Source organism: Oryzias latipes, chromosome 18 (assembly GCF_053564925.1).
Source record: "Oryzias latipes strain Hd-rR chromosome 18, Olatipes_Hd-rR_3.1".
In the NCBI taxonomy this organism is placed as follows: domain Eukaryota; kingdom Metazoa; phylum Chordata; class Actinopteri; order Beloniformes; family Adrianichthyidae; genus Oryzias; species Oryzias latipes.
In genome coordinates, this window is record NC_136254.1 from 5,722,198 (window position 1) to 5,747,857 (window position 25,660).

The following is a 25,660-nucleotide window of genomic DNA, read 5'->3' on the forward strand; positions in this document are numbered from 1 at the left end:
AGTGCTCAGAGCTCAGAGACCAAAGGAGGACAATGATGTTGGGTGGAGCTTCCACCCAGAGAGTTGGGTTGTGTCTGCATTACCTCACTACTCCCCAGCCCCAAAAAGACTATTTGGTCCAGGACTTTCTAGTGCTCTGGACTTTAATGCAATTCAGGCATGGTCACTCTTTTTTTTTTTATCGGCATATATGATGTCACCCATTTGCAGAAGTAAATACCTAACAAATATCAACATTTCACAAAGACTTTTAGTGAATCTAATGTGTTCTGAAGATAAAAACTTTTTAGGTCTGAGTTTCTAGACTGGTTTCTGTGGCAACAAGTCAAGCCAATCGAAGGTGAGCTTGTTAGAAGTCCACACCCCTTCCACTTGAAAGGGAACTACACAAAATTTGTCAAATATTTTGAACATTCAGCATCAGACCACCTACTTTTATTTAGGCATTTGATTGATCAGTTTATGACTTGAATAGCCTGCAATAAAGACAAAAAAAGTAGTGTTATCAAGAACATGTTGAAAACAGATATTACTGCAAGAATGGCTATTCTGACATATATGACTGAGTAATAGCTGTTTATTTCTCTATAACAGTCTATAAGATTTTGGTTTCTTCGATCCAGCAGGTACTTCCTGTTTGGAATGCGAGGGTGGAGGAGTCACTCAGCTGAGTTCCCTTATAATGGTTCCAACATGGCGGCGTCTGTATTGTGATAAAATGGCGACTGAACTGACTTCATTTAGTTGAAACCAGAAGTAAGTCATTTTTCTATGGGTGACATCTCTCAGTCCAGTTCTCAGATACAGTCAATGGAACAAACTGAGAACTAACACAGAGCGTTACAGATAGGGAGGCTAAAGTGTGCATCAGGTTCAGTTCAGGATTTGTTTTCACCTATTTTAAACGTGCTTTCCGTGTCATTTTATAACCTGTTTTTGTCATGTATGGCTGACAATCAAAAGGAGGGTTTATGTTTTAAATTAAAATAAAATAATAACAATAAAAAATTCAATGCACAATGTTTGATCCATGTGCTTGTCTTGAGACAGCTGCACGATTTGAATGTAGCCACACATTAGGTAACTTGCTGTTTTGAATTCATGCTTTCGTCTGATGTTTCTGCTGAGCTCAACAGCTTTTTTAATGAGGCCTAGCTTCTGATCTGCAGCCAACAGGAAGAAAATGAGATTGTGGTAACAGTACTGTAGTTAAAAAAAGAGGTTTCACGTGAGTAAATGTATGAGTGTTGCAAGTTGTTGCTCTTGTTTTGATGATGTAATCATTATCAGAATAAATATGTCAAATGCCCTTCCTGCCTTTGAGAAACCCCTGATCCGTACAGTTTGCATCAACTTTTTCAGCTGCTAAATTTAAGACTATGTTGTTTTTCACTGAACTACACACTTTTAACGAGTCTGGGTTGATAAAACTAACATGTGTACATCTTTAGTCTGGAAGGCAGGAAATGTCTCAGACTTCTCCTTTCTAGTGATAGAAACTTTCTCTGTTTTCAAACTGTCTGTCCTGAATGTGACTTTGTCATCTTCAAAGGACATTAATAAAGACAGAAATAACACACATTCCCCACCAGCAGGAAGCTACTAGATCTCCTAGATCAGGTTCAGTTCTGGGGAACTTCCTGTGAGAATGTGACCTGGATGACAAAGATTCTTTACAGGCTACTGTCCAGAGGTTTATAGTACTGTAAAGTCTTGCCTCAAACAATAATGAAAAAGGGGTTTGTTTGAAATGTTCATGATGGTTTAAAATTTTTGCAGCAAACTTTTCTCTACTTTTGAAAAAGAACAAGATACCCGAGATGTAACAAAAACCCACGTTTAGTCAAATTTAAATCGATTTTCTCCACACAGCAGTTATATAAAAAAAAAGGCAGAGTTGTTTTTTCATCCAGCGATGTGAACCAGTGGAAGGATCAGCCATACATTCCTATCATGCCACCTTTTAAACTAATGAAAAAAAGGGCTCAAGTGATCTCAAGATGATCAAGTGCCTTGGTAAATGAGCAACATTTAGGTTGCCTTTGATTTATGGAAATCATTACAAACATTTACTGTGGTGGCTACTTTTTGAAATGTAGACACTGGATGATCCTGTGTTTGTCTTACTGTCTAGAAAAACTTCACTTGAGCCAAGTATTCATTTTGGTGCAGCAATATCAACAAACAGTGGAGGAACATGCAGGCTAGTTTTCTTCTGCTCAGAAAGCCCAATGTGGCCAAATGAACAGAAGTGAGAGCTAACATGAGAGCTTTACTTCATATATACTTTTACCTAAAATCCCACTCTGATTGTGGTATTTTAGTTAGGATTCTGCCGTTTTTAGCCAAAATCAACAAACCTGTGTTGTTCTCTAAGACATAGTTTCTGTAGAGCGGCAGGAGTTAATTAGAAACTCACATCTGACCGTTAGAACAGAAAAAACCCCTTCCCCTTTCTGTTGCTGAGAGCTCTCTGTTTACACTCTCTGCTTATTTACATACCTCACGTGGATCTATTTGTCTAGTATGGAGTGGAGTACTGATCTTTTGGCCCACCCATGTATTTTCTTTTGCACAAATAAACTCTTTTTCAAACAGCATTCTTTTGTTTGCACCTGATTCATAACAATTTGAATCAAGAAAAATTCAGAAGTGCATTTTTAAGCTTAATCCTCTTTTTATACGTCCTCCATTATCAGAAAAATGCCACAACAACGTGTTTTTTAATAACTTGTCCTGTCCTGCAGCTGAAGCAACAGATAAAAGCTGAAGGCCTCTTGTATTGGATTGATTTTACCGTAACAATTGGGGACTTGTAAATCTTGACACATCAGGTGTGTATTTGTATAAACCCCTTTTGTACTTGAGGCTAAAGGTTATTTATATTTGTATCTTTTTTTGTTGTTGGGCCATAAGTAAGAAGAAGAGGAGAGAGTGAGATGACAGAGATGGGGAACTGGGGGTCCAAAACAAAGGGGAGGAAAAAAAAGGAATACAATTTCAGGAAGTTGGAGGATGATTAGGAAGTAGGAGGGGGTATCATCACCAAGCAACAAGGTGCTGGAGGTTTATTATTGTTATTTTCAAGTGAAGATGTTAATCTAAAAGGGGCGGGGCCTGTCCACACACACTCAAATGTTACAAAGATACTTGTTGGCTCCAAAAATCTTAACATCCAAACATGTCAACACAATAAAACTACATGCACATACAGTATGTGTGCTCACAAACACACATATGTCAACCACAGGATTCCATCACACATACTATTTGTGCAAAGGTGAGCTGACACCTGTACTCTGGTGAGTGTTCTGCTGTGGTGGATGATGGAATGGAAAAAGAGGGGGAGAGCCGATCACGTCAAGATCCCATCATCAGAGTGGTCTTTGAGTAAACGTATGCTAAAAAATACATTTTTAGTTTTTTGTTTTAGTCATTTAATCATTGTTCTTGTCAGTGTTTTATTTTTTTTTTCATTTTATTTTACCCTTCAGTTTGTTGCTATCAGGAAGGAAGCTGATGTTCATCACACAAAAAAGGATGCTGATTTTTTATTAGTTCAACATTTCACTTAAATGTTTAGAAATACCAGATTTTATCTGTCTAATTCCATAAACCGCAGACAAAGGATCAGATGTTCAAACTGTTTCTCAGCTGGTTTTTTTTTGTATAAATTTAAACAAACGTGCATGTTTTTACCTCTGTATTGTGTAAATACGTGGTCATTTTATTTACTATGCAGTTTTCTGTGTGCGGGGGGACCTTTGTGCTCAGCATCCCCCCCCCCTGGTCGGTGACGCCCTGCCTCGCCTTGTGATCCGAGATGCTTTTATTTTGACAGCGGCCGGAAACCTCCCCCTCCCGCTCCAGCCCGCCTTCGGCTCCCAGCTCAGATCGTCGGCGGATCAGCGAACGGGGATCCACAAGGAGCAGAGCCGGGAGAAGCCACGGAGGCTGAGGCTGGTCTTCCTGCGGGGACCCCCGAGCTCGCCGTCCGTCCGTCCGTCCGTCCGCGGGGCCGCGCGGAGTCCATGGCCTGGACTGACGCTGGATCATCAGCTGCAGCTGCTGAGGACTGCGAGATGCTCCGAGCTGCCTGCAGCTGCGCACCGACACCGATACCGACGCCGAGCCCGGGACGCAGCGATGTTCATCAGACTCACAGCCAGGTACAGCAGCACCGAACCGGAACCGGAGCTGCGTGTGGAATCCGCAGGAGCAGGGAGAAGGGGGGTGTAGATGCACTGATTGTGCTGGAGAGGAGGAGGGGGAGGAAGAGGAGAAGGAGGAGGGGGAGGAAGGGTGAGGGTAGAGTGGAGGGCAGAAGAACGCCTCCACGCGAAGGCCTTTCTGCTCACACTGATCCTCCATCTGCTGGACCGAGACCGTGCGCTCGCGCGCACGTCCACGCCTCTAGTCTCCTAAGACCATCTCTGACTGCAGAGCATTTCTCCTGGCCTGCAGAGAATTTCAGACTTTTTTGAGTTCTGGGCTGCATCTAGGCTCATCTCAACGACTCAAACAGTGAGCTCGGTGCTGTAATGTGATGTGGCAGGAGGCCGGAAAGTGCATCATTGTCCTGCAGAGGACATGCGTGGATGTACAGCTGCTGCTCTGCAGACCTCCAGTCTGAAACTTTCATGTTTGTGGTCTGTCTCATGGCTCCTGTCTCATCATGTTGACTTGTTTTCCTCTGATGTGGTCTGGGACGCTGTGTTTAGTGTTGTTTTATGAGATATGCATACACGCACACGCGTTTGGTGGGACATTTTGCTTTAATACAACACTTTCAGCTCTAGATCTAAGACTGAAGCGGATCCAATCATGCAGATTCAGAACCTCTGATTAGAATAGAAGTAAAATAAAAAAAAAAAAAGACAAAAACCTGCTAGTCTGTGGAAAAATCCAGATTCACCAAAATAAAAGTTCTTCACCTTATGTTACATCATACCTTCTTTAAATCTGCCCTTTGGGGAGTTCTATTGTTTCTCTCTGCTTTGCATACATTCAAGCTAAAGTGAACCGCACCAGAGTTCGCTTGCAAACAAACTGCACACTTTCCAAATTTTTCGGGTACTTCTAAAAGGAAGTGCTGCCTTTTTAAACATGTCTTTGCTAATCCATTTTTAATGCTTTTTTCTTTATTAATGTAAACTGACCAATCAGATGCCTCTGTAAAAGCATGTGGTCTTCAAACCAGCGTACTCCTGATTAGCGACGGTAGTACCCATAGAAACATTGACTCCGACCAGCTGCGACCAATCACTCAGTCTGGCTCCAACATGGCGGCGTCCGCATCACAGAAAAATGGCGGCCGAATTGGCTTCACTTCGTTAGACCTGGGAGTGAGTCATTTCCTCATTTTCGGACGATATTTCCAAATGAAAATTGTCATTGTTTGTCAAAGACAGAGTGTTACTGATTTCAGCAATGTTACACAAAAGTCTGTTATTCATTACACCAAATAGGACACAAGTTGTTTATTTTCATGGTGTTTAAAAAAAAAAGGGGAAATATTTTCCAAAAAAACAGTTTTTCAAGTTCTTCTTTCTTAAAGTTTGATATATCGTGAGTTGTTAGAGATGAGAGATATCGATTATCGCCATATCGTGATAGTATCGTTATCCTGAGCAATGTATCGCAAATCGTATGGTATCGTCAGGTACCCAGTGATTCCCAGCCTTAATAAAGCTCAAGACATCATTTTCTGAGCTACAGCCTCTTTTAGTGTGAACTGTGTCAAATCGTCATCAATAACTAACTTTATCACGTAGAAATTCAAACTAGAAATGAAAGTTCAAAGAGTACAGTAGCTTTGGACACAGTGGAAATACTGAATCTAGTTAGCAGAGAAAATGTGTCCTACACCAAACAGTGAGTTATAGTCGAACTGTTGACCGTGCCTTTGTTTGGTAAAGGCCCAAGTATTGAATGACCTACTGCCTTTTTCCACAGGATAAGGACATGAGTGCTGGCCACACTTCTTTGGTATGGAAGCGATTTTGTAGCATAATGAAAAATAAAAGTCAATACCAGAAATGCTTTTTCATTTTCTACTTAAAAACCACTTAATCTGTGTCATAATTTAAACGAAAATGCAAAGAGGGGATTGCATTCTCATTTTCACATCCACCCAGTGAATAGTGTCGCATAATTCAATTTGAATTAGCATTTCCAGAGGGGAGGCGGGGCGACGACGTCATGTCTGCTAACAGACTCATGCTAGGAGCAGTGTAGCTTTGTGTTAGCGGCAGAGGAGAGGACTTTGTGATGGTTGTGAACTCCTGATGATTTTGCACAGCTTCTCAGGACTACGTAGCAGCATTTCCGCCTTCTGCAGACTCTTCATTAGTTTTAAATGTCTCTTTAAATTCTGAAAACCTGTTTTTTTTATGTAAATGGAGAAAGACAAAACAAACGAGCTGCTTCACATTCCTGCTGCTGGCTTTAAGGAATGGGAATATTCCTGCGTCTTTGTTACAAAATCAGAGGCCAAACTAATGACTTCCGCCTTGAAGCATGTTTAAAAACCAAATCTTTTGGAGCCGGGTCAATTTAGAAACCAGTCAGTCTGCTTTCTAAAACCTTTCACCTCCTGGGGGTGAAACGTTTTTCATTTTCACAAACTTTTAGATTTTTTTTGACATTTTTGAATCCAAATTGATTTTAATTTAGGGGTGGCCCTCTGATTTAGATGTGTCAAATCTTCTACAACAGCCACGCTATTCACCCTGGATGCCCCGCCCCCTAAATGTCCCACTTGTAGAGGGGAGGTTTAGTGATATCAGCACACATTCGGTTATAGCGCTGCTGTTGGAGTTGATTGTAAATCTTTAACCCTTTAACAATGGAGGTGTTGCCGGGGGACACCTAAATTATCCAAGCTGTTTGGTATGTCGTAAATCTTCGTTTCCGAATCCTTTGGATTTACGTTAATTGCAGTCACACTTAAAGTGTTAAATTAGTTGAAAGAATGTAAACACTGGACCTAAAGCTCCGGGATAAAGGGGTTTAAGGAGTTCTTGTCGTGGTAGGATTGAAGAAATTAAATTCCAAAAAAGTCCTCGGTTATAAAAATGCTAAGTCAGGTCATGTGTCAATGTTTTTCTGTGACAAAATATTCACAGCTGTAAGGTCTCTGTTGACTGAAATGAGGATGTCCTTGGTGCCAGTTCGCTAAAAGCCCTGCAAAGATTAGGAAATATGTGTTTGGAAAAACAATCCAAAGCCACTGCAGAGTCTATCATTTCCTCTTTGGTTTGTCTTCAACCACACGTTTACTTAAACCAAACGGAGCAGACGAAGAGCAAACACGCCGCCTTTTCATGTGTTTTCAAGTGTTTATGTGTTGTTTTTTTTAAGTCGACAGATCTGAGTTCAAAAAGCACCTTGCATGTCTAACTTGACGTTTTACAGAAAGGAACCTTGAGAGACAATGACTAGGCCTCTAGAGAACCCAACAACATATGTTGGAGGGATTAGTTTCACTCTCACATAATGCCAAGATGACTCGCAAACATCCACAGTCACCCGGGTTGACATGTAATCATGCTGACACAAGGAAGAGCAGAAGTGACTAAAATACTCTCTGTAATGCAAAGAAACCAGTAAATGTTAAAAAAAAAGGCAATAACCAATTCAGTCAAAAGATAAGAAAATAGGTTAAATCGTGTACAGAGACGATGCTTGAAGTAAAAACTACAAAACATTTATATTGAAGTCAAGAAAGACTTCTAAATGTTAAGTAAAAATAATAAAAGCTCCAAGCTGAAATAAAAGGTGTTGGATAAATTTGAGCTTTATGTGAAGAAAAATGGGCACATCCTATGGACGAGTTTGAACCCTGATAATGATGTGATATAGCTGTGGAAAAATAAGCAACTCTGGAGCAGATCCTGAAATCTATCCTGAAGGATGCTAGTAGTTACATCAGGAAACTCAAAAGGCTGCATCATCTGCATAGATATGGAAGCTGATGCATGATAACCCTGACAGAAACGTATGTTTAAAACTAGTATTTCATTTTCAATGAAACTTAAAGGCCATACACCCTCCCATCCACGAGTTAGTGTATATAAATCCACCAACGCTTACCGGAACACGAGGCTGTTGGGTTATGTGTCACACATTGACTGTATATGAGAACTGGACCGTGTGAGTGTGACGCCAAAGAAAGTTATTTACCTTTGGCTCCAACGACAGTGATTGGTCAAAGTCTGTCAAACATTTTGAACGGTGGACGTGAGGGCCAGCAGGCACGACATGCTTTAATTGAAGCATTTGATTGGTCAGTTTAATAACTTAAATATCTTGCAATATAATACAATATCATGAAAAAATAGGACTATCCAGAACATATCCAGAAAAAGGTATAACAGAGCAGGAATGGTAATCTGAGTAACAGCTGTTTGTGTCTCAATAGAAGTCTGTGGACTTTTAGCTTCCTGGAACCAGCAGGTACTTCCTGTTTGCAACGCCAGGGGGGGGACGGGTCACTCAGTCCAACACTTCTGATGCCCATTGCACAACACTCATCTGTCTTTTTGATTTGCGTCACCTCAATGGTCACGAACACATTTGCTTCCTCCTGCAGCTACGTGAGGCATAACTTTGCCATTTAGCAATGGCTGAACCCTCATGCCTCCCATGATGACGCATGTCAGCCCCTTCTGACACATCAAGGTTTTTTGTGGAGTCGTCCGAGCGCTTAAAGGGATTGAAGTCTTCCTTGTTTCTGGACATTCACATCTGTATTTGCCCTCCCGTGAGGGGGAGGGGGGTGATATGTGGCATAGATGGACCAACATCGCCTGGTTCTCCGGCAGGTGAATCGTTGGATTTCTAATCATTTTGGAGGACAAAGAAGAGTTGACTTTTCTTTAGCCAGCTGCCTGAAATGACTTTTATCCGGGAGGTTTGAGTAATTTTGGCAGTTGCGTTACTTCAAAAGAATGTAACACATTGACAGTGATTTCTTAACACTAAGTGTCATTATTGGAATCACTACTTTTTGGTTTGTGCGATTGTCTGAATGTTCAACAGAAAAATTAGAATATCATGGAAAAGAATGTTCATTTCCGTAATTGGATTCAATAAATTAAACTTTCATAGATTTTTGTTTAATTGACTTGAAATATTTATTTAGATGCGAAGCTCAAACGAGGAAAACAAAGACATACATGAAACTATTCGTCTAGAAGTTGACGCATGAGAATGGAGCGGAGCAGGGAGCTGTTGGCCCGCCGATTGTAGTACCTAGGTCACAGCTACAACCCTTTTCCAACATTCAGTCATTCATCTTCGAATCCGTTTGTTCCCTTTCGGGGTCACGGCGCTGCCTGAGCCTATCCGGGCCACTTGCGGGCGAAGGCAGAGGACGTCCTGGACGGGTCGCCAGTCTGTCGAAGGGCCACAAATCACACACAATTTAGAGTAACCAGTTAACCTATGAAGCATGTTTCTGGACATGCTTCCAACAGAATTATTTCATCTGATTCACCACCATTTGAATAAAGCCATACTCCGTAGCAATTTAGAGCTTCATTTAATTTAGAAACGTCCTCCATGAGAAAGGAACATTTTAAAAACGGCAAAACACAATTTTTTTTAGTTCTTTTTTCAGATTTTCTTTGCGTTTTGCTTGATTAGTTTCCTTTTTCTCCAGTCTTCCCTCTCAGGCAGACATTATAGCCCAGTTCCTTGTTTCAAAGCGATGGTCATTTGCTTGTGAGCAGTATAAACATGCGTGAGATCGGGGCATGTTGGTCCATAAAACCCTAAGCGTAACATAGTGAGCACAAGGAGACCTCTGACGACAGTAAATCTAAACCATTTCACTCTTTATTTCCCCATCTTTACTCCTCATTTTTCTACATCCTCTTGAGAAACTGGCCAGGCTCCAGTCCAAAGTGTGCCTTCTTCAGTTTGACGTGTTTATTAAATTGAAGGGTTCGTTATGGTGGGTTTCTCCGGCTCTGCCAGCTGTCACATCCCTTCTGTCAGAAGCTGTTTAATCATAAATTAGGAAGTCATCTTTGGATTTTGTTTTCCAAGTCCCTTACAACCGTGTCCTAATCACATTAACACATGAATGATCTCTGCGGAAATGGAGACGTCTCGACATTTCTGGACATTTTGATGTCGGCTGCAGAGCTGGAGAAAAAACAATGTAGGAAGGAAAGGCTAAAAAAGAAAATGCTTCTCAAAAGAATTGGTTGGGAAACATCTGGAAACCCTTGACTGTGAGTAAAAAAAAAGCCTCTGGAAGAAGATCCCAGTCCTTATGCACTAAGAAGTGTAGAGTGGCAGGGGTTTTACCATCTAATTTATTCAAGCATATTGCTTATTGTGATGATTTTATGGTGATTTTATTGTTTGTTTTTTAAATATATTTGTCAGTTTCTGTCTTATCTAAACAGTATTTGAACTTGTTAGCTTTACTTTTGACTCCAATGTTTCCTCAGCGTCTGCCTGGCCTTTTAATGGGGGGGGGGGTTGCCTCATCTCGTGTCCTTGGCGGTCTGGGGGTCCTGCACTTCAACGCTGGGGCTTGGCGTGGACTCTGGCCTACCGGGATGTGAGTGGTTGCGGTGACGATGCCCTCTGTGGTCGTGCTGATAATTGTTCACAAGTGCAGCCAATCAGACGTCACAGACACCGTCTGAGAGAAACTTTTTTGATCTTGGGGCCTCTGAACCATAGAGAAGAGGCTATCTGGCGCGTCGGCATCCCTGATGTTATGAGAGACGCCTGCTACCAGCTTACTCATCTGGAAAAAAACAGCAACCTTCAAACGCTGGATTCCAGTTGAACAGCAGCAACATGTGTTGCCCCTGAAGGCCTCTTTCCTCTCTGTAAGGTCCTTCCTCTTCCAGCAGCTCACTCAGGCTCCTTGTCAAAAGCAGGGCTGTGGCTCAGCAGGACTGAGCTGCCTGCAAACCACGCCTGCCAGAGGCAGGTAAGTGATCCTGGATTTTGCAGGAGCTGAACCCAAGATAGAATTCAGAGCAGCATTAGGAAGCCGCTTTAATGGATAACTAGAGAGCCGCTCTGTAAACGCAGGGAGTGAGCACTGGCATTAAAATGAGGGCTGTTGGTTAATATTTTTCTATTTTATGGTATTTCTGTAGGAAATCCTTTTCATAAAAAAGCAGGAAGAACATTATTGGATGTAACATTATCAGGGATGACCTGATATGAGCTTGACTTTTGTCCTCCTGAAGATGCAAATCTCCTCTCCGCCAGCCAGCCTGAACCCCTTTCAGCTGCGTAATGAGTCGTGACATCCACACACGACAGCTAACGGCTTTTGGTTCCGCCTTATTTTGAGCGCCTGTGCTGCTCTGAGCCTGGATGGGCGCTCTCGATGGTAGCAGCCAGACATCTCCACAGCTGCAGGGAACGGATTCCTGATGACTGTCGCAGGTGAAGCAAAGCTCGGCGATATCTCTGATTGCCTGAAGCATTTCAAATCCCACTGTTCCCCTGCTGCTCATATGCATCTGCGCCAATTGCTGCCTGCAGTTATCACCACCTGTTGGCATCGAAATGGCAAGAAGAGGTTATTTTTTTGGTCTTAAAGCAAAAGCAGGGCATTGTTACAAAGACTTAATGTCAGTGTGAAGTCTACATTTGCATAAATCAGAGGTCAGCAACGTTTATCACATGAAGCATCCATTCAAATATTTCTCCCTAACAACTGTACCATCCCCAGCTGTGATGTGAACTCTACTGTAAAGAAATTCAAAAACATTTCCAACATATCAAGATTATTTTAAATTTCTTTGACAGCAGGTCAAATAGCTTTTTTAGACATGTTTTGACAATAATTTAAAAGAGTGCTTTCATAACAATACTTTGCAAGGCAAATGGGGTCAAAGTTGAAGTAGTACTGGAACATCCGAAAGTGATGCATTTGTGGTAGGACTGCACAATAAATCACAAATTTATCGTCATCCCCATATCAAGCTTTGCAATATTGCAAAAGACGGTAAAAATTGCAAAAATGGTAATCTTAAATGTGCTAAAACAATCTTATGGCAGCTTGAAGTATTTAACGAATCAAATGAATCCATTTCTGCATTTGACCAATCAGATTTGTGGATGGAACCCAGCTGTGATGTCATAAATGTGTGCAGCAGCTCTCAGATCAGCTTTGCGCTTTTCCCTCACGCGCTCCTTCCGCTCCGCCTGTCATCTCACCGACAACGCCTTCAAACACAGGGGAATTATGTCTATTTATTTTCCAACGGTGCGCAATTAATTTCAATCTTAAATCATGAAGGCTTATGCGGAAAAGCGCCAGTATTTATATAGGGGAATGGGCCCTTTCCTTATGACGCCATAGAGATTGTCACCCAAACCTGATTATATCTTTCAAATCCAGAAAAAGCAGATGAACAGATCAAGTGCTGAGTGTTGTCACACCCCTACATTCCACTGACGTTACCTCCACAAGTTGCCGACCCCTGGCATAAATGCTAGTTTTGTGAAGGTCACATGTGGTTCTTTGGCATGTCAATCGCAGGCTTTGTGTTAAGTTGCTCTGCTGCTTAGAGTCATTAGAAACGTCTGCTGTGAGCCAAAATCAGAATTCCGAATCAGAAGTTCTTAAATGCACATAGGATCCTTGAACCTTTTCAGTCGGGTTTAGGCCCAGCCGCGGCGCAAAGACCGCGCTTTAAACATTTTTTAATGATGTTCTGCTAGCAACAGATGCAGGTGATTTAGTAATGCCCTTATTATCGGATCTATTGGCAGCTTTTGACATAGTTGATCAGGAGATCTTGATTGGTCGGCTGGAACACTGGGCGGGGCTTTCTGGCGAAGCTCTGCATGCGGATGAGCTGTTATCCCACAGGCAGGTCTTTTAATGTTGGCATGGGGCCCTCATTCATCCAAATGTTACCCCTTGAGGTGGGGAGTTCCTCAGGGGTCTGTTCTGGGCCCATTGCTTTTTTTTTTTTTTTCTGTTTACATGCTCCCACTGGGAGTGCTGCTCCGTAAGCATACGGTGGATGCATCTTTATGCCGACGACTGCCAAATCTATGTCTCTATACAGAAGGGTCCTGACTTCACGTATAAGGCAATATCTGACTGCCTTGATGAAGTTAGGTGGTTGATGTCGGCTAACTTCTTTAGGCTTTATGAAACAAAAACTGAAATAATAACCCCAGTGGTTGAAAGGATCATGGTCTTAATCTCCTGTTGCTCGCCCCGTTTTAACAGGCTGTACTCTAACTTAGGTGTAGAACTTGATGCTACCTTGAAACTGGACCTCCAAATAAATGCTGTAACCACGTCCTGCCTTTTCCAGCTGCAACGTGTGGCCAGCATTGAGTCTTTTCTATCCAAGTCAAACCTTGAAATTGTGACGCATTCTTTTGTGTTGTCCATGCTGACTTATTGCGGCTCCTTAAATGCTGGGATGCCCAAAGCTTCAATAGAGAGGCTGGTTGGTTGGTTTGAATCTATGTTTTCACATCTGTTTTTATGTCCGTTATGCTCTTCATGTTTATGTAATGTGTTCTGCTCTCCTCGTGTACGGCCCTTTGGGCCTCCTTGGCTGGTGGTGGAATGTGCTCTAAAAATGAAGAAATGCAATGAAAACCAAATTTTTCACCCGTTAAACTCTTTAGCTACAGAAATGAAATCTCTTTTATTTCTTAAAACATTGATTTAACTCTTCAGGTTTTCCAGAATCCTTGGAGCATCTAATGTGGATCTTTTTAGTGTCTGTCCAGCCTTGTGCTATCTTTATGATGACACATCCTTTAGGATGATTCATTGATAAAGCCTCTAACCTTTCCCATCAAATGATTCAAACCGTCCAAGAAGAACTGGGTAAAAGCTTCCTCTGCGTCTTTGCAGCAATAAAAAACAGCCTCCAGCAATAGTCTTTATCACCAACCCACTGTTTGTCAGAGGTCAGTGAACTGACAGCAGGAAAGCTAAATCCAGAACCACTGAATCACAGCATCCTTTATCTTCATCTTCTTTCCTCCCACTGATGATGCTTTTTCTACATTTCTGTGGTGACTCATCCTTTTTTTAACCTCCGCCCCCACCCGCATCTTCTCCTTCCTTTTCTCTGCTCCACGTTTTTAACATGAACTTTTTAGATAGAAAATATGTAGCCAATCTAACTAAAGGAATCCAGTTTTTTTCACCTTCAGCGTCTTTTATTCCTCTGCTCCTCTTCATCTTCAGTTCCACTCCTCCAGTCTCAGCGAACGTCATATTTGATTTTGTCTTCGCCTCATTCCGGGTTTGTCGTCTCTCCCAGGATCTTGCGATGGCTGGTGTGTGGCCGCGTGGGTCCATTATGGATGTGGAAAGCCCTGCTGCTTTTTGTGGCCGTCGTCTTTGCTGGACAGCTCTTGGGGGTCATCTTCAACAAGAGGTCAGGATTTGTATATATAATTCTTTTTTTTTTTTTCTTTACTGCATTTTTCTGCTCTGCTCCACCAGATTGCAGGACTGTTTCATCATCATCAAACTGAATTCGCAGAAGCATTTCAGCACTGACAGGCCATAGAGAGCTGCCACGATCCCCGAGTGCGCTGAAAGTTCTTAAAACTACAAGGGGCTAACGCGAAAAACATGGCGAAACCGGACATAAAAGGCTATGAAAGAGATGAGGCCATTGAAGTTTTATGAAAGTCCCCCTCCGGCGAAAATCATGTTTTTTTTTTTTTTTGTTTTTGACATGTATGTGTGGCATTTTTCCGATGAAAGAGAACAAATTTAACAAGAAATCATATCATTTTTGCATTTCTGAGTATTTCTCGTTTTAAATCGCTGTCAATCAAACTGTCGCTCGGTTTGAATTGACGAGCTGTTGTGATGACACAACCCCGATCTGCCCCGCCCAGCGTGCACATCAGCTCAGGTGCAAGAGAAGAGAAGATGGTACACTGCTGCGTTCCCTGCACATATTTGAAGTGCGTCTAAGGCTGGATTTTGTTGTTGGCCGCACGTATTTAAAATTAATCTTAAAGTGAAAGTCCCAAATATGCTCTCCGCTTTTGTGTTCTTGCTCTGACCGAGTTTGAAGGGCCTGCTGTGTAAAGTTTAAAATTATTCAAGTAAAAAAGGCAAAGGTTATTGACAGTACCTAGAGAGAAGTGGAACCATCAAAATTGTATTTAATATTTTCAGTGAGGGCTGCACAAAATGAGGTAAACTTGCCATGTGCAATATTAGTGATCAATATCGCCATGACGATACGACTAGCAATACATGACCAAATAACAAAGCAATAACAAAATACAGTTTTTCCATTTCACTGCAACAGTTTTATTTCAAGATAACTCTAATATAACCTCCAATGACCCTCATCTACACGGGGGGCGCATATCTATCATAAAAGGGCTCCTTTCTATTGGTCAGCCACACGATGGGGTCTATCTGATTGGTCAACCATTTATTGCAGTTTACGCAGTCTTATGTGACGCATCTGTCGCACAAGTCGATGATGCGATGAGGATAAATTTTAGATTTATTGTGCAGGCCTTTTTTTGATTTCTGACATTTATCTGCTTAAATGATATTAAATGGATTTATTCTTCCTAATTGTTGGTCCTAGGTTGTCATGAACCAATGGGATGCTTATATGGGTGTTCAATCTCCGCCTCCGCTCTGGGGTTCCAGACCTTTCCGCGTTCCTGATTTTCAGAAATGTTTTCATTGGTGATGGAGACCTTCACAGGAAACCAACTTATCTGATCCAACGTTATTTTTAGCTCTGAGACTCTTCACTGTAAACGCTTATGGTGAAAGTAAATGGTTGCTCTCTTCCTTTGGGATGTTTTCCAGCGGAGTGCAGCCAGCTGGGCACTCCATCTTCTCGTCCCCTGATGCTCAAGGGCCCTCCCTGGGCTCCTGTCGGCCCCACACCCACATCATGTTCCTGAAGACCCACAAAACAGCCAGCAGCACAGTGCTCAACATGCTGTACCGCTTCGGAGAGGAGCACAACCTCCGCTTCGCCCTGCCGTTGGGCTACCAGCTGGGATACCCGCTGCCCTTCAACGCTCACAGAGTCAAAGGCTACCGAGGCCCCGGAGCGCTGGAGTTTCACATCATGGGCAATCACATGAGGTTCAATAAGATGGAGGTGAGTCACCCAGACAGGTGGACCCAAGTGCTGCTGGGTCATCCAAGCTATCTGGAGCTACATCAGAGGTCAGAGTACGGTTCGTTTGATGGCACTAACCAGTCAGTTTGCCATAACCAGGGATAGACATGAGCAGATGTAGGATCAGCAGAGAGGTGTGAACGCAGCCTGCAGATCCTATGTCTGCTGATTCAGGACCATCTATGATCACCAAGTGCTCCAGATAGCGATGCTCCAAACCAAATGACAACAACTACAATTGTGTTGCATGTTGGAGATGCATGGGTGTGTCGAACAGTGATATTATAGGGAATGTGAGCTCAGCCTGGGTTGGCAATGACAACAGTTGAAGTCCGGCATCATTTAGTGCCTGGTGTGAGGAGGACCTAAAAATGACGAGATTAAGATTATAAGATCAAGGTTGTGTCTGAATTAACCCCTAACTGCTAAAAAACTATAAAGTGCAGCACTATGTAGTTCCCTGAATCCTAAAAGTAATTTGGACTCCATGCTCACTCTTTTTTCTTTTTTGCAATGATTATTTATGAGTCCACTGTCCATAAAAACGTTGATGGTTTATGAAAAAAGAAATGTAAAAACATTTTGTTGGCCAAAATTGGTCCGACGCAATGCCTTGTGGTCTATATTTGCTGATCCAGTGAGCATCGATGCACACTGGCTTTTCGCAGAGACGTCTGGGATATTTCTTGGGCCCTCCATTTTGGAATTGTAGATTCAGACAGCACTACAACATGGCGAACGCACTATATGGTGCACTACATTGGGGTTAGGGTGGGAATTCGGACGCAACCTAAGATTTTAATAATAATAATAATAATAATGGATTGGATTTATCTGCGCTTTTCAAGACACCCAAAGCGCTTACATTGTGTCCATTATTCATTCACTCCTCATTCATACTTGGTGATGGTAAGCTACGGTTGTAGCCACAGCTGCCCTGGTGTATTTATGGGCGAAGGCAGGGGGACACCCTGGACAGGTCGCCAGTCTGTTGCAGGGTCGAATGTCTACAATCACACATCTATACACTCTCACACCTCCGTCCAATTTAGAGATTTATTGTCATCTAACATTCAGAATGTTATTCCAGAGATCTTCGTTTTAAGTGAACTTAAAATAAATAAATAAATAGAGTAGAGGGACAAAGCAATTGGAGGAGGGGTTTCACTTGTTTCACTTGTTAGGTTTAGGAACGCGGTAGTGGATAGCATGGGTTTACGTGGGTTTATATAGACTTTTCAGTGGAAGTGGTTGCTTGAACGTGCGTTGCTGAGGACAATGTAAAGCGATCTGTTGATAATCTGTAGCCTCTTTTCTGGATTCTGGGAGAATAAACTGAGTAAAAATAATGTGAAAAAGAGCCAAAGAGCTTTGAGCCGCCGTGGGTCTTAGAACAATGACTGAAATTTGTGGAAGTTTTTCCTAATTTAGCCCGTTAAGATGTTTCACTTGGTTGTCAGAAGTCCGTCTTTTCAGTTAGGCAAAGCTAAAACACCTGGTGCTTAGTGTACTATGACATTGAACAGGTGAGCTGCATCTCTGTCATGTTTTTAAAGAACTACTTTGATGAAAAGCATTTTTGTTGTTGTTGCTGTTTTTAACATATTCTTGTCATTTTTCTGATGGAGGACATGTATAAAGACAATTAAGATTAAAATGTATTTTCTGAATATTTCCCTACTCTAGTCTTTGTGAATCAGCAGCAGACAAATTAATGCAGTTTGAAAAAGATTATATTTTGCTGGGTGGGCCACTCTGCTCCATTCTGATGCATCCACCTGCAGACAAATAGATCTGTGATCGTCTTTGTTTTTCTCGTCTGAGCTGGAATCTGGATCTAAACCGTACGACTGACTGGATAGCCCCGATATTGTCAGCCATTTTTGCTGCATTGCTAATGTTGGGTCGGAGGTGTGAGGAGCTGTAAGCTGGCAGTAGAGTGTAAACAAAGGGATGATGGGAAGGGTAAGCGGCCTAACTCCGTGCCAACTGTCCCGCTCACAACTTGGAGGTAAATTACTGATGATCTCATGCCGCTCTGCAGAAACTATGTCCAAGAAAACACAACAGGTTTTTAAATTTGGACTAAAAACTGCAAAATGATGATTAAAAGAGCCCTAGGAACATTTTTACAACAATTGAAAGGATGATCAGGGTGGGACTTTAACGTCTTTGTGTCCTGCTTTCAGGTGGAGAAGGTGATGCCTGCAGACACATTCTACTTCTCCATCGTCAGGGATCCTGTGGCTTTGACCGAATCCTCCTTCGCCTACTACAAAGAAGTAGCACCTGCCTTTAGGAAAGCCAAAGGGTTGGGGGACTTTGCGGACGACCCCAACAAATACTACGACCCCCGCCTCCGCAACAACCAGTACGCCCGCAACCTCCTGTGGTTCGACTTTGGCTTGGACCACAATGCAAACTTCTCTTTGGCGCTGGCTCAGCGCGGGGAGGACCTGATCCGCCGGACCTTTAAGCTGATCCTAATATCAGAATACTTTGACCAGTCCATGGTTCTTCTGAGACATGCCCTCTGCTGGCCGCTGGACGCCGTGGTCTCCTTCAGCCTTAATGCTCGTCAGCAGAAGGCCAGCGTTGGAGGAATGAGCGGAATCTGGATGGGCAAAGCGGCGGCAGCAGCTGGCGTTGGAGGTGGACGCCCACAAGCCAGGATCCCGCCCAATCTGTCGCTGACCGGGGATCAGCGGGAGAAGCTGCGGCAGTGGAATGCCTTAGATTGGTACCTGTACAAAGCCTTCAACCGCACCTTCTGGGAGGAAGTGGATAAATTTGGCCGTAAGCACATGGAGCAAGAAGTGAGCCTTCTCAGGATGAGGAGGGAACATCTCGCCCGGGTTTGTCTCAGAGATGGCGGGAAGCCTGTTGAGGCTCACCGTATCCGGGATAAGAACATTAGGCCCTTCCAAAGCGGTTTTGTGAGAATTCTGGGATATGAACTCCAGCCCGGGCTGGACAACGCCACCAGAATGTCCTGCCTGAGGATGATCAGGCCCGAGATCCAATACAAAGACCTGCTAGATTCTAAACAGTTTCCACAGGTCCCCCCCATCCAAGCCCCCCAGAACCCCTTACTGATCGCAGCAGGCGCGGGATCTTTTTTAAGAGCGGAGTCTAGAAACAGAGAGGAACCTGTGGGGTTCGAGATCGGGGGGAGGACTATGGAGGAGGGAGGCAAAGACTGGGACGGTAGCCGTTTAGTCCGGAGGAACCAGACTGGGATTCGAGGATCAGGGACAGGAAGGTCTCCATAGTGTGTTTTGTATCTCATTGTGAAACTTTTGGAGGTTCGGTTTACACCGGAGAAAACGCCCAGCTTCTCCTTTGCACTTCCAAGTTTGCTTGTTTTCCTGAACACCCCCAGCTTTTGCTGGCGCTGAGAAGTTTTTTTCCAGCCCAAGCGTCCAGTTCCTTAACAGATGTGGATTGTGGAGGGCAGTTGTATGTTACCGCAGGTCAATGGGGGACGCCGTCTTAGGAGTTCAAACGGTTGAAACTTCAACAGAATATTCATAAAGCCACTGCTCCAATGCTGGCCGTGTTCTGAACCGGATCCAGACATTGGAAGCGGGTCATTCCCTCTCAGTTGGGTTGTTTAGCCAAAAAGTCTGCTCAACTCCAATTAAGTTTGGATTTTCTTACCAGATGTGCATTTATTAAAACAACCCAAATTGTTAAGTTCTTTAAAAAAAAGTCTGAAATTATGATGGAAACACGCCTGGGTGTTGACTTGTAAACAGTAACAACTAATGAGGTTTTTTTTGGCAGCTTTAGCCTTGGGTAAATGTTTTTTTTATAGGTTTGATGAAGAGAACAGTGAGCAAAGAGAACAAACATCTTCTAGCAGATCTCTGGGGAACCCCAGAGGAGAAAATTCTTCAAGGCTCAGGTTACAGCTGCAGACCACTTTCTGTTCAACGGCGACGGTGCATCTGATTCATGTTGCTGTTTGGACACACGCCATCCTTCCAGTCTTCATGCATGAACTTTGTCTGACTTTGATGTTCCTGTCGGTTGATGTCAGCTGTGAATGTTTTATTAACTCATAGCAATTGCATGTTACAGAATCAACCTCCTGCTGCACTTTTTATTTTTTTCTCTCTCCAGAAATTCCTACAAAATTCCCCCTAGCTCATTGTTGAAAGCCGAAACGAGGTTTTCTGAGACAAGCCAGCCGGCCTCACGGTTCCTGCACATTTACACATAGACTCTCCACCCGTAGATTTCCAGGTCTCCCTTTCCATGAAACCAACTGTAGATGTTCTTTAAAAACACTGCAGTCCTCTTGGGAACTTGTGCATTGCTCTGAAGCTAGGGTCACTCTGCTCGTGGACGGGTCACATAAGTCAAAGACCATGCCGTGTTACCCTGCGGTTCTTCAGGGTTCTCCCGTCAACACAAACCAAAGACGCGCTCCTTTAAGCTGGAAGTATTTGAGCCTTTGGGCGTCGGTTCTTTCTAGATCATAGACCCAGCAGAACACTCGCATCGTGACGGGTCTCCTGTCTCTTGGTAGAAGTGGTTTAGAGGGTGGAGGCAGTCTGCATATCTAAATAAAGGTCAGTTTGAGTGTCTTTTAGGGCTGTACTGTGGTGTAGTGGTTAGCACTCTTGTCTCAGAGCCTCCTTTCTGTGTGGAAATGTATGTTCTCATGCATGCGTGGCTTTTTTCCGCTTACCTCCCAAAGTCCAAAGACATCCGAAAACATGCTTCATAGGTCAATTTGAAATTGTTTTTAAGTGTTTAGTTGTCTGCAATAGAATGGCACACTGTTCAAAAAGTTTAGAAAACGAATGGATGGATAGAATGAGTGCCTTCTTTGGTGAAGACAGCAGGGGGCGATGCAGCCATCAGAAGGACCTACGTGTCCTGCTTAAAAAGAATTTGGTCTCTGTTACGCTATGTACACATCCGCCATGTGACGCTAGGTGTGCGGAACAACGTGTTCAGTCCAACGCTACCCAATACCAGCGCATGCACCTACAGTTGGAAGAGGCTTGATGTGAAAAGTCAAAGTGGTTCAAATCCGGCTAATCTCGCTTCAGGCTTCTTCTTTTCCAGCTCTATTCCCATTTATCAAAGACTTGGTGTCATATGATTGCGTCCAGGCACAAACTGCAAATATTTATTCCTCCTCCATAGTCAATTTCCAAACGGTTTCATCTTCTGTGAATTATACAGGATGCTTCTGCTTCTCATACATCCCCACCAAATTCCAGTCCCTGATTGGTCAAAGCTCAGCTGGTTTAACTTTCATGGCTGCAGGTTTTGTACGTAGAGCCCTTAATCAGTCGTAGAAACTTGTGAACGTGAGAGTTTTGAGTGCTGAAGCCTGAAACGCTCATTCACGCGTGTTCACAGACTTGTAATCAGAAGTGCTCGCTTGAACGTAGCTTAAGGGTCGTATCTCGCTATTCGGCATCTGTTCCCTGAATGTCTCAGAAGTTTTGCAACGGTCTTCCATCACACAGACGTGTTTCTGTGCGAGTAAGACAAGCCTCTGTAGTCCAGACACTTTATGAGAAGCTCACTGCAGATGCTCTTCTGCTGCGTACATCACGCACTCTAAGCATTGTGGGAATCAGCAGGAGCAACAGCAGCATCTAAAAACGAGGCCAACACTCTCGGTGAACTGAACATGAGACTTTTGTGTTGCACTACTGCAGCTTTGTGTCTCCATATAATTGCAACCCATCAAGATGGAAACCTTTTTAATAAATTAGTTGAATTTGGCTTTCAATCATTTCAACAAGTTGTGGTTTGATTCCCAGCTCTGCCCGGTTGAACAGTCCTCTTAGTGTTGTTTTAAAAAAATGCAACCAGCGTTCTCCCAGACCTGGAAATCCCTGAAACCTGCTCCAGTATCTGCTTCAGTGACTTTTCCCACCAACCAGAAAAATGAAGCTCTGAGAGGCAGACGCTCCTGAACTTCCGCAGAGGTGTCCTCTGTAAATGAAGTACAAATGCATTTCGTGGTTCCGCTTCTGCCGCACGCTTTAATAATGAATGCTCCTCTGATTGACGTTCTCCTGACGGGCACAGGCCACACAAACCTATTTACACCCTCTGCTTCAGGTCAGGTCAGTGGCAGCTGCTGCTTTCTTGCCTTGGCCGCTAACCGCACAGATCGATTAATCCACCATCTTTCAAATGTTGAGGTGTTGATGGTTTGACACGACCGGTCTCCTGCCGTGTACAGAACATTCTACACCGCCGACAGAGAGCCACCACAAGCCTGTCAGCGGTTTAAAGGGAGCAAAACAGGTTCGTGTGTAGCCAGACAGCAAGCACGCTATCGTCTAAATAATGTAATACTCTAGAATGTTCCTTCTTTGTAGTAGTAGTTTTGTAGTTTGTCCAGGACAGAGTCAAAACACAGCATGGTCTTTTCTGCAACAACTCATTCTCATTTTGCAAGTCCAGGTTACCCAGAAGAGTTTGGATTCAAACTTTTATTCCTAATTCCAAGTGTTTTATCCTGAGATGATCAGAAAGTGTGTGTGCTTGATTCAAGACACAATGGAAACATGGATATTCCGATCTTATCTAGACTCTCACACCGGAATAAGAGGCTTGTTTGATCATCCTCATCAGATTAGGGTACTTTTAGGTAGGGTAATTCATCAGATTAGGGTACTTTTAGGTAGGGTAATTCATCAGATTAGGGTACTTTTCTTGATATGTTATAGTCAGGATTAGAAGTGAAATCTGCCGTTTTTATTCATAATAAATTGAACTCTTGTCATTTCTGCGGCTGGAAGGAACTTTTATTGAAACTTTCCAGTGTTATCTGGACGTCAGTGCTAAAAATGCAAAAGTTAAGTTTTAATTACCAATGTCTTAGAATAAATCTGCAATATAAACCACATTTCCTGGTCAGAAAAAGAGTTGGACATAAAATTAAAGCTTTGGGCGGCGTTGAATGGCCCGCAGATGCTCTCTGCCGTTACCCCCCCCCCCCCCCCCCCCCCCCCTTTTAACGTCCTTACCAACTGAGCGGCGGCTTCAGAGCCTCCACTCTCACCCTCTTCTACCTTTTTTCAAATGGCATCTTTTGCTGTCGGTTTTATCTCCATAGCAACCATTTCATGTTTTGGTCAGCTTGTGGTGACAAACAGGTTTCTGTAATTTTTAGAATAATCGGCAAAAGCAAACTTTTGGATTTCCTTAGCAACTGAGGGTTTTATTTATTTATTTATTTTAACTACACCCACATTCCTAATACATTCATATCACATGTTGTTTTGTTCAGCTGGAGCCAGGGATTCATGTATTACATCTTTACAATATTCCCTTAAAAAAAATGTCCAAGCGCCAGGGGGAACGGCACTCCAGCGAGTTTGTCACGCCAACGCCGTTCAAATTCTACAACATTTTCTCCTCAGCAGCTTCCCAATGATGCTTGAGGAGTTAGGAGTCATCTTTTGGAGGAGGCCCAAAATGTATTTTCACCTGCTGAAAAAAACATTTTGGGAGAGTTTTTGAGGATGTTGTGGGGTCAAATTTTTGCTCAAATGCAAAGAAAGACATCAAATCAAAAAAATTTTTTTACGTGCTTATAAGGGCTTTACAATACAGACAAATTAAAATAAAAACCCAACCCATCCGTTACCCCCCCCCCCCCCCCCTCACTGTCTCCATCAACACATACATCCCACAAATACTTAGAAACTTTTTTTTTTATTGTATAAATCTGGTCCTTACGGTCCAGGACGCCTACAGGCCAGAATTAAAGAATTCAAGTAATTGAGTGCTAGTGGTGGGTTTCTCTTAAATATGTCAAACTGTCGACAGGAATCTCTGCTTTGAATATGGCTTAAATGTAACAGGTGTTCTAGATGAAAACGGCCGAAGCTTACAGAAACTTGGCTCAAATGCAGATTTAAAATGAAAAATCAGAATTGTGAAGCTCATAAATACAGAGCAGCTGAAATCCTCTGTGGGTACAAGACCAGGTCCAGAATGAGGTCCAGGCCCTGAGCGCTCTGATGGGCTTCCTGCTGCTGGAATAGAAATGTGAAGGGAGGCCAGACTTCTCACGGGGATCCTGGAAGCCTTCTATTAATCATAATGACATGCTTGTTGGTGTGCGGTCAAAGAAAGTTGACTCGGGCCAAACCCAGATATCTGGTTGTCCGCTGAAAGCATCGGTACGGATGGCAGCACCGTCGACAAACCAGCTGTAATCCATCCTCTTTGCTGGGAGACTCTCTTGTTTCCGTGACTTTTCCTCCATTTGACTGAGGCATCAGAAAACAGTTTTGTTTTTTTGCTGCGCCTGTGTTTAATAAAGTCTCGCCTCCGGCCGGGTTGAGGCTTTTGTTTTCCCTGTAGTGGAAGGGGGAGCTCACGTTTCCCTCCACGTCACTCACTTCAGTGCTTCTTTAGTTCTCTCAAGAGGATCGCATGGCTGTGCGAAGCATCGGAGTGATGAATGTGCGACCTTTCCTGCCGTCAGCGGCGTGAATAAGAAGCAGCGCCAGCGATCATGTTCTGCTGGACAAAACCCAGCTTTGAATCCTGAGGAGAACTGGACTTCCTCCTATTGTTTCCTGCAGAGCTGCAGGAACACAGCTGTGAGCTGCTGACCCCCCCATTATGTTCTCATTTGTATTTATGGCCTGTCGATTAACATGCATCTGTTTTCTTCCTGACCTTAATAAAGCAGCATTTCTTCACTCCTGTTTGTCTTTGATGCAGAGGAGAGCAGCAGGAAGGCATCCCGGTCTCAGGACTTCCTGTGTTCTCTGTCCTTCACACCGGTGTGGCTGCAGAAGATGCTTAGCTTCCTGTCGGGTCTCTGCACCGCAAAGCTCAGTCTCTTTTATAAACCTGTGTTTCCTCTTATGATAAAAGCAGACAGGTTCACAGACAATCTTAATATAATTCTAACATGAGAAATCAAAAATACAACACGATTAAAAATGGCCTCGAGTGCAATTTCTGCACACGAGGCCTCAGAGGGTAAAGTAATTACACACTTCAATGCAAACAAACTTGGGTAAAATTGCACACATTTCCAATGCCAAATAGACATCAAAAACCACGATTACAAATTCATTCATCTTCTTCCGTTTTATCCCTTTCGGGGTCACGGATCTGCCGGAGTCTATCCCGGCCACTTATGGGCGAAGGCAAGGGGACACCCTGGACAGGTCGCCAGTCTGTTGCAGGGTAGAATGTCTACAATCACACATCTATACACTCTCACACCTCCGTCCAATTTAGAGTTGCCAATTAACCTGTGAAGCATGTTTTTGGATGGTGGGAGGAAGCCAGAGAAAACCCACACATGCACGATTCCAAATAAGAATGGAAAATGGGGAAACTCTCATGCGTTCAAAAGTTAAAGGGCATTTAGGAAACACTGAAGCTACAACACAACGCTGAAATGAAACGGCATTGTTATTTTAGTATAATCATTTATTTTCCTTGAATTTCAAACCATTTGATTTTTGCAAAAGATGTTAAGCCTTGTTTTTAAACATTCAAGATGTTTTATC

At 43.2% G+C, this 25,660-nt stretch overlaps 1 protein-coding gene across 1 annotated transcript; it reads left to right on the forward strand.

Moving 5' to 3' along the window:
- The first annotated feature begins 3,833 nt into the window (after positions 1-3,833).
- gal3st4 (galactose-3-O-sulfotransferase 4) lies at positions 3,834-24,835 on the forward strand. The gene is made up of 4 exons (XM_011487726.4): positions 3,834-4,169; positions 14,286-14,402; positions 15,818-16,118; positions 18,329-24,835. Exons 1-4 carry the CDS (start codon positions 4,147-4,149, stop codon positions 19,409-19,411), a joined length of 1,524 nt encoding a protein of 507 aa, XP_011486028.1. The 5' UTR covers positions 3,834-4,146; the 3' UTR covers positions 19,412-24,835.
- Positions 24,836-25,660: the final 825 nt, after the last annotated feature.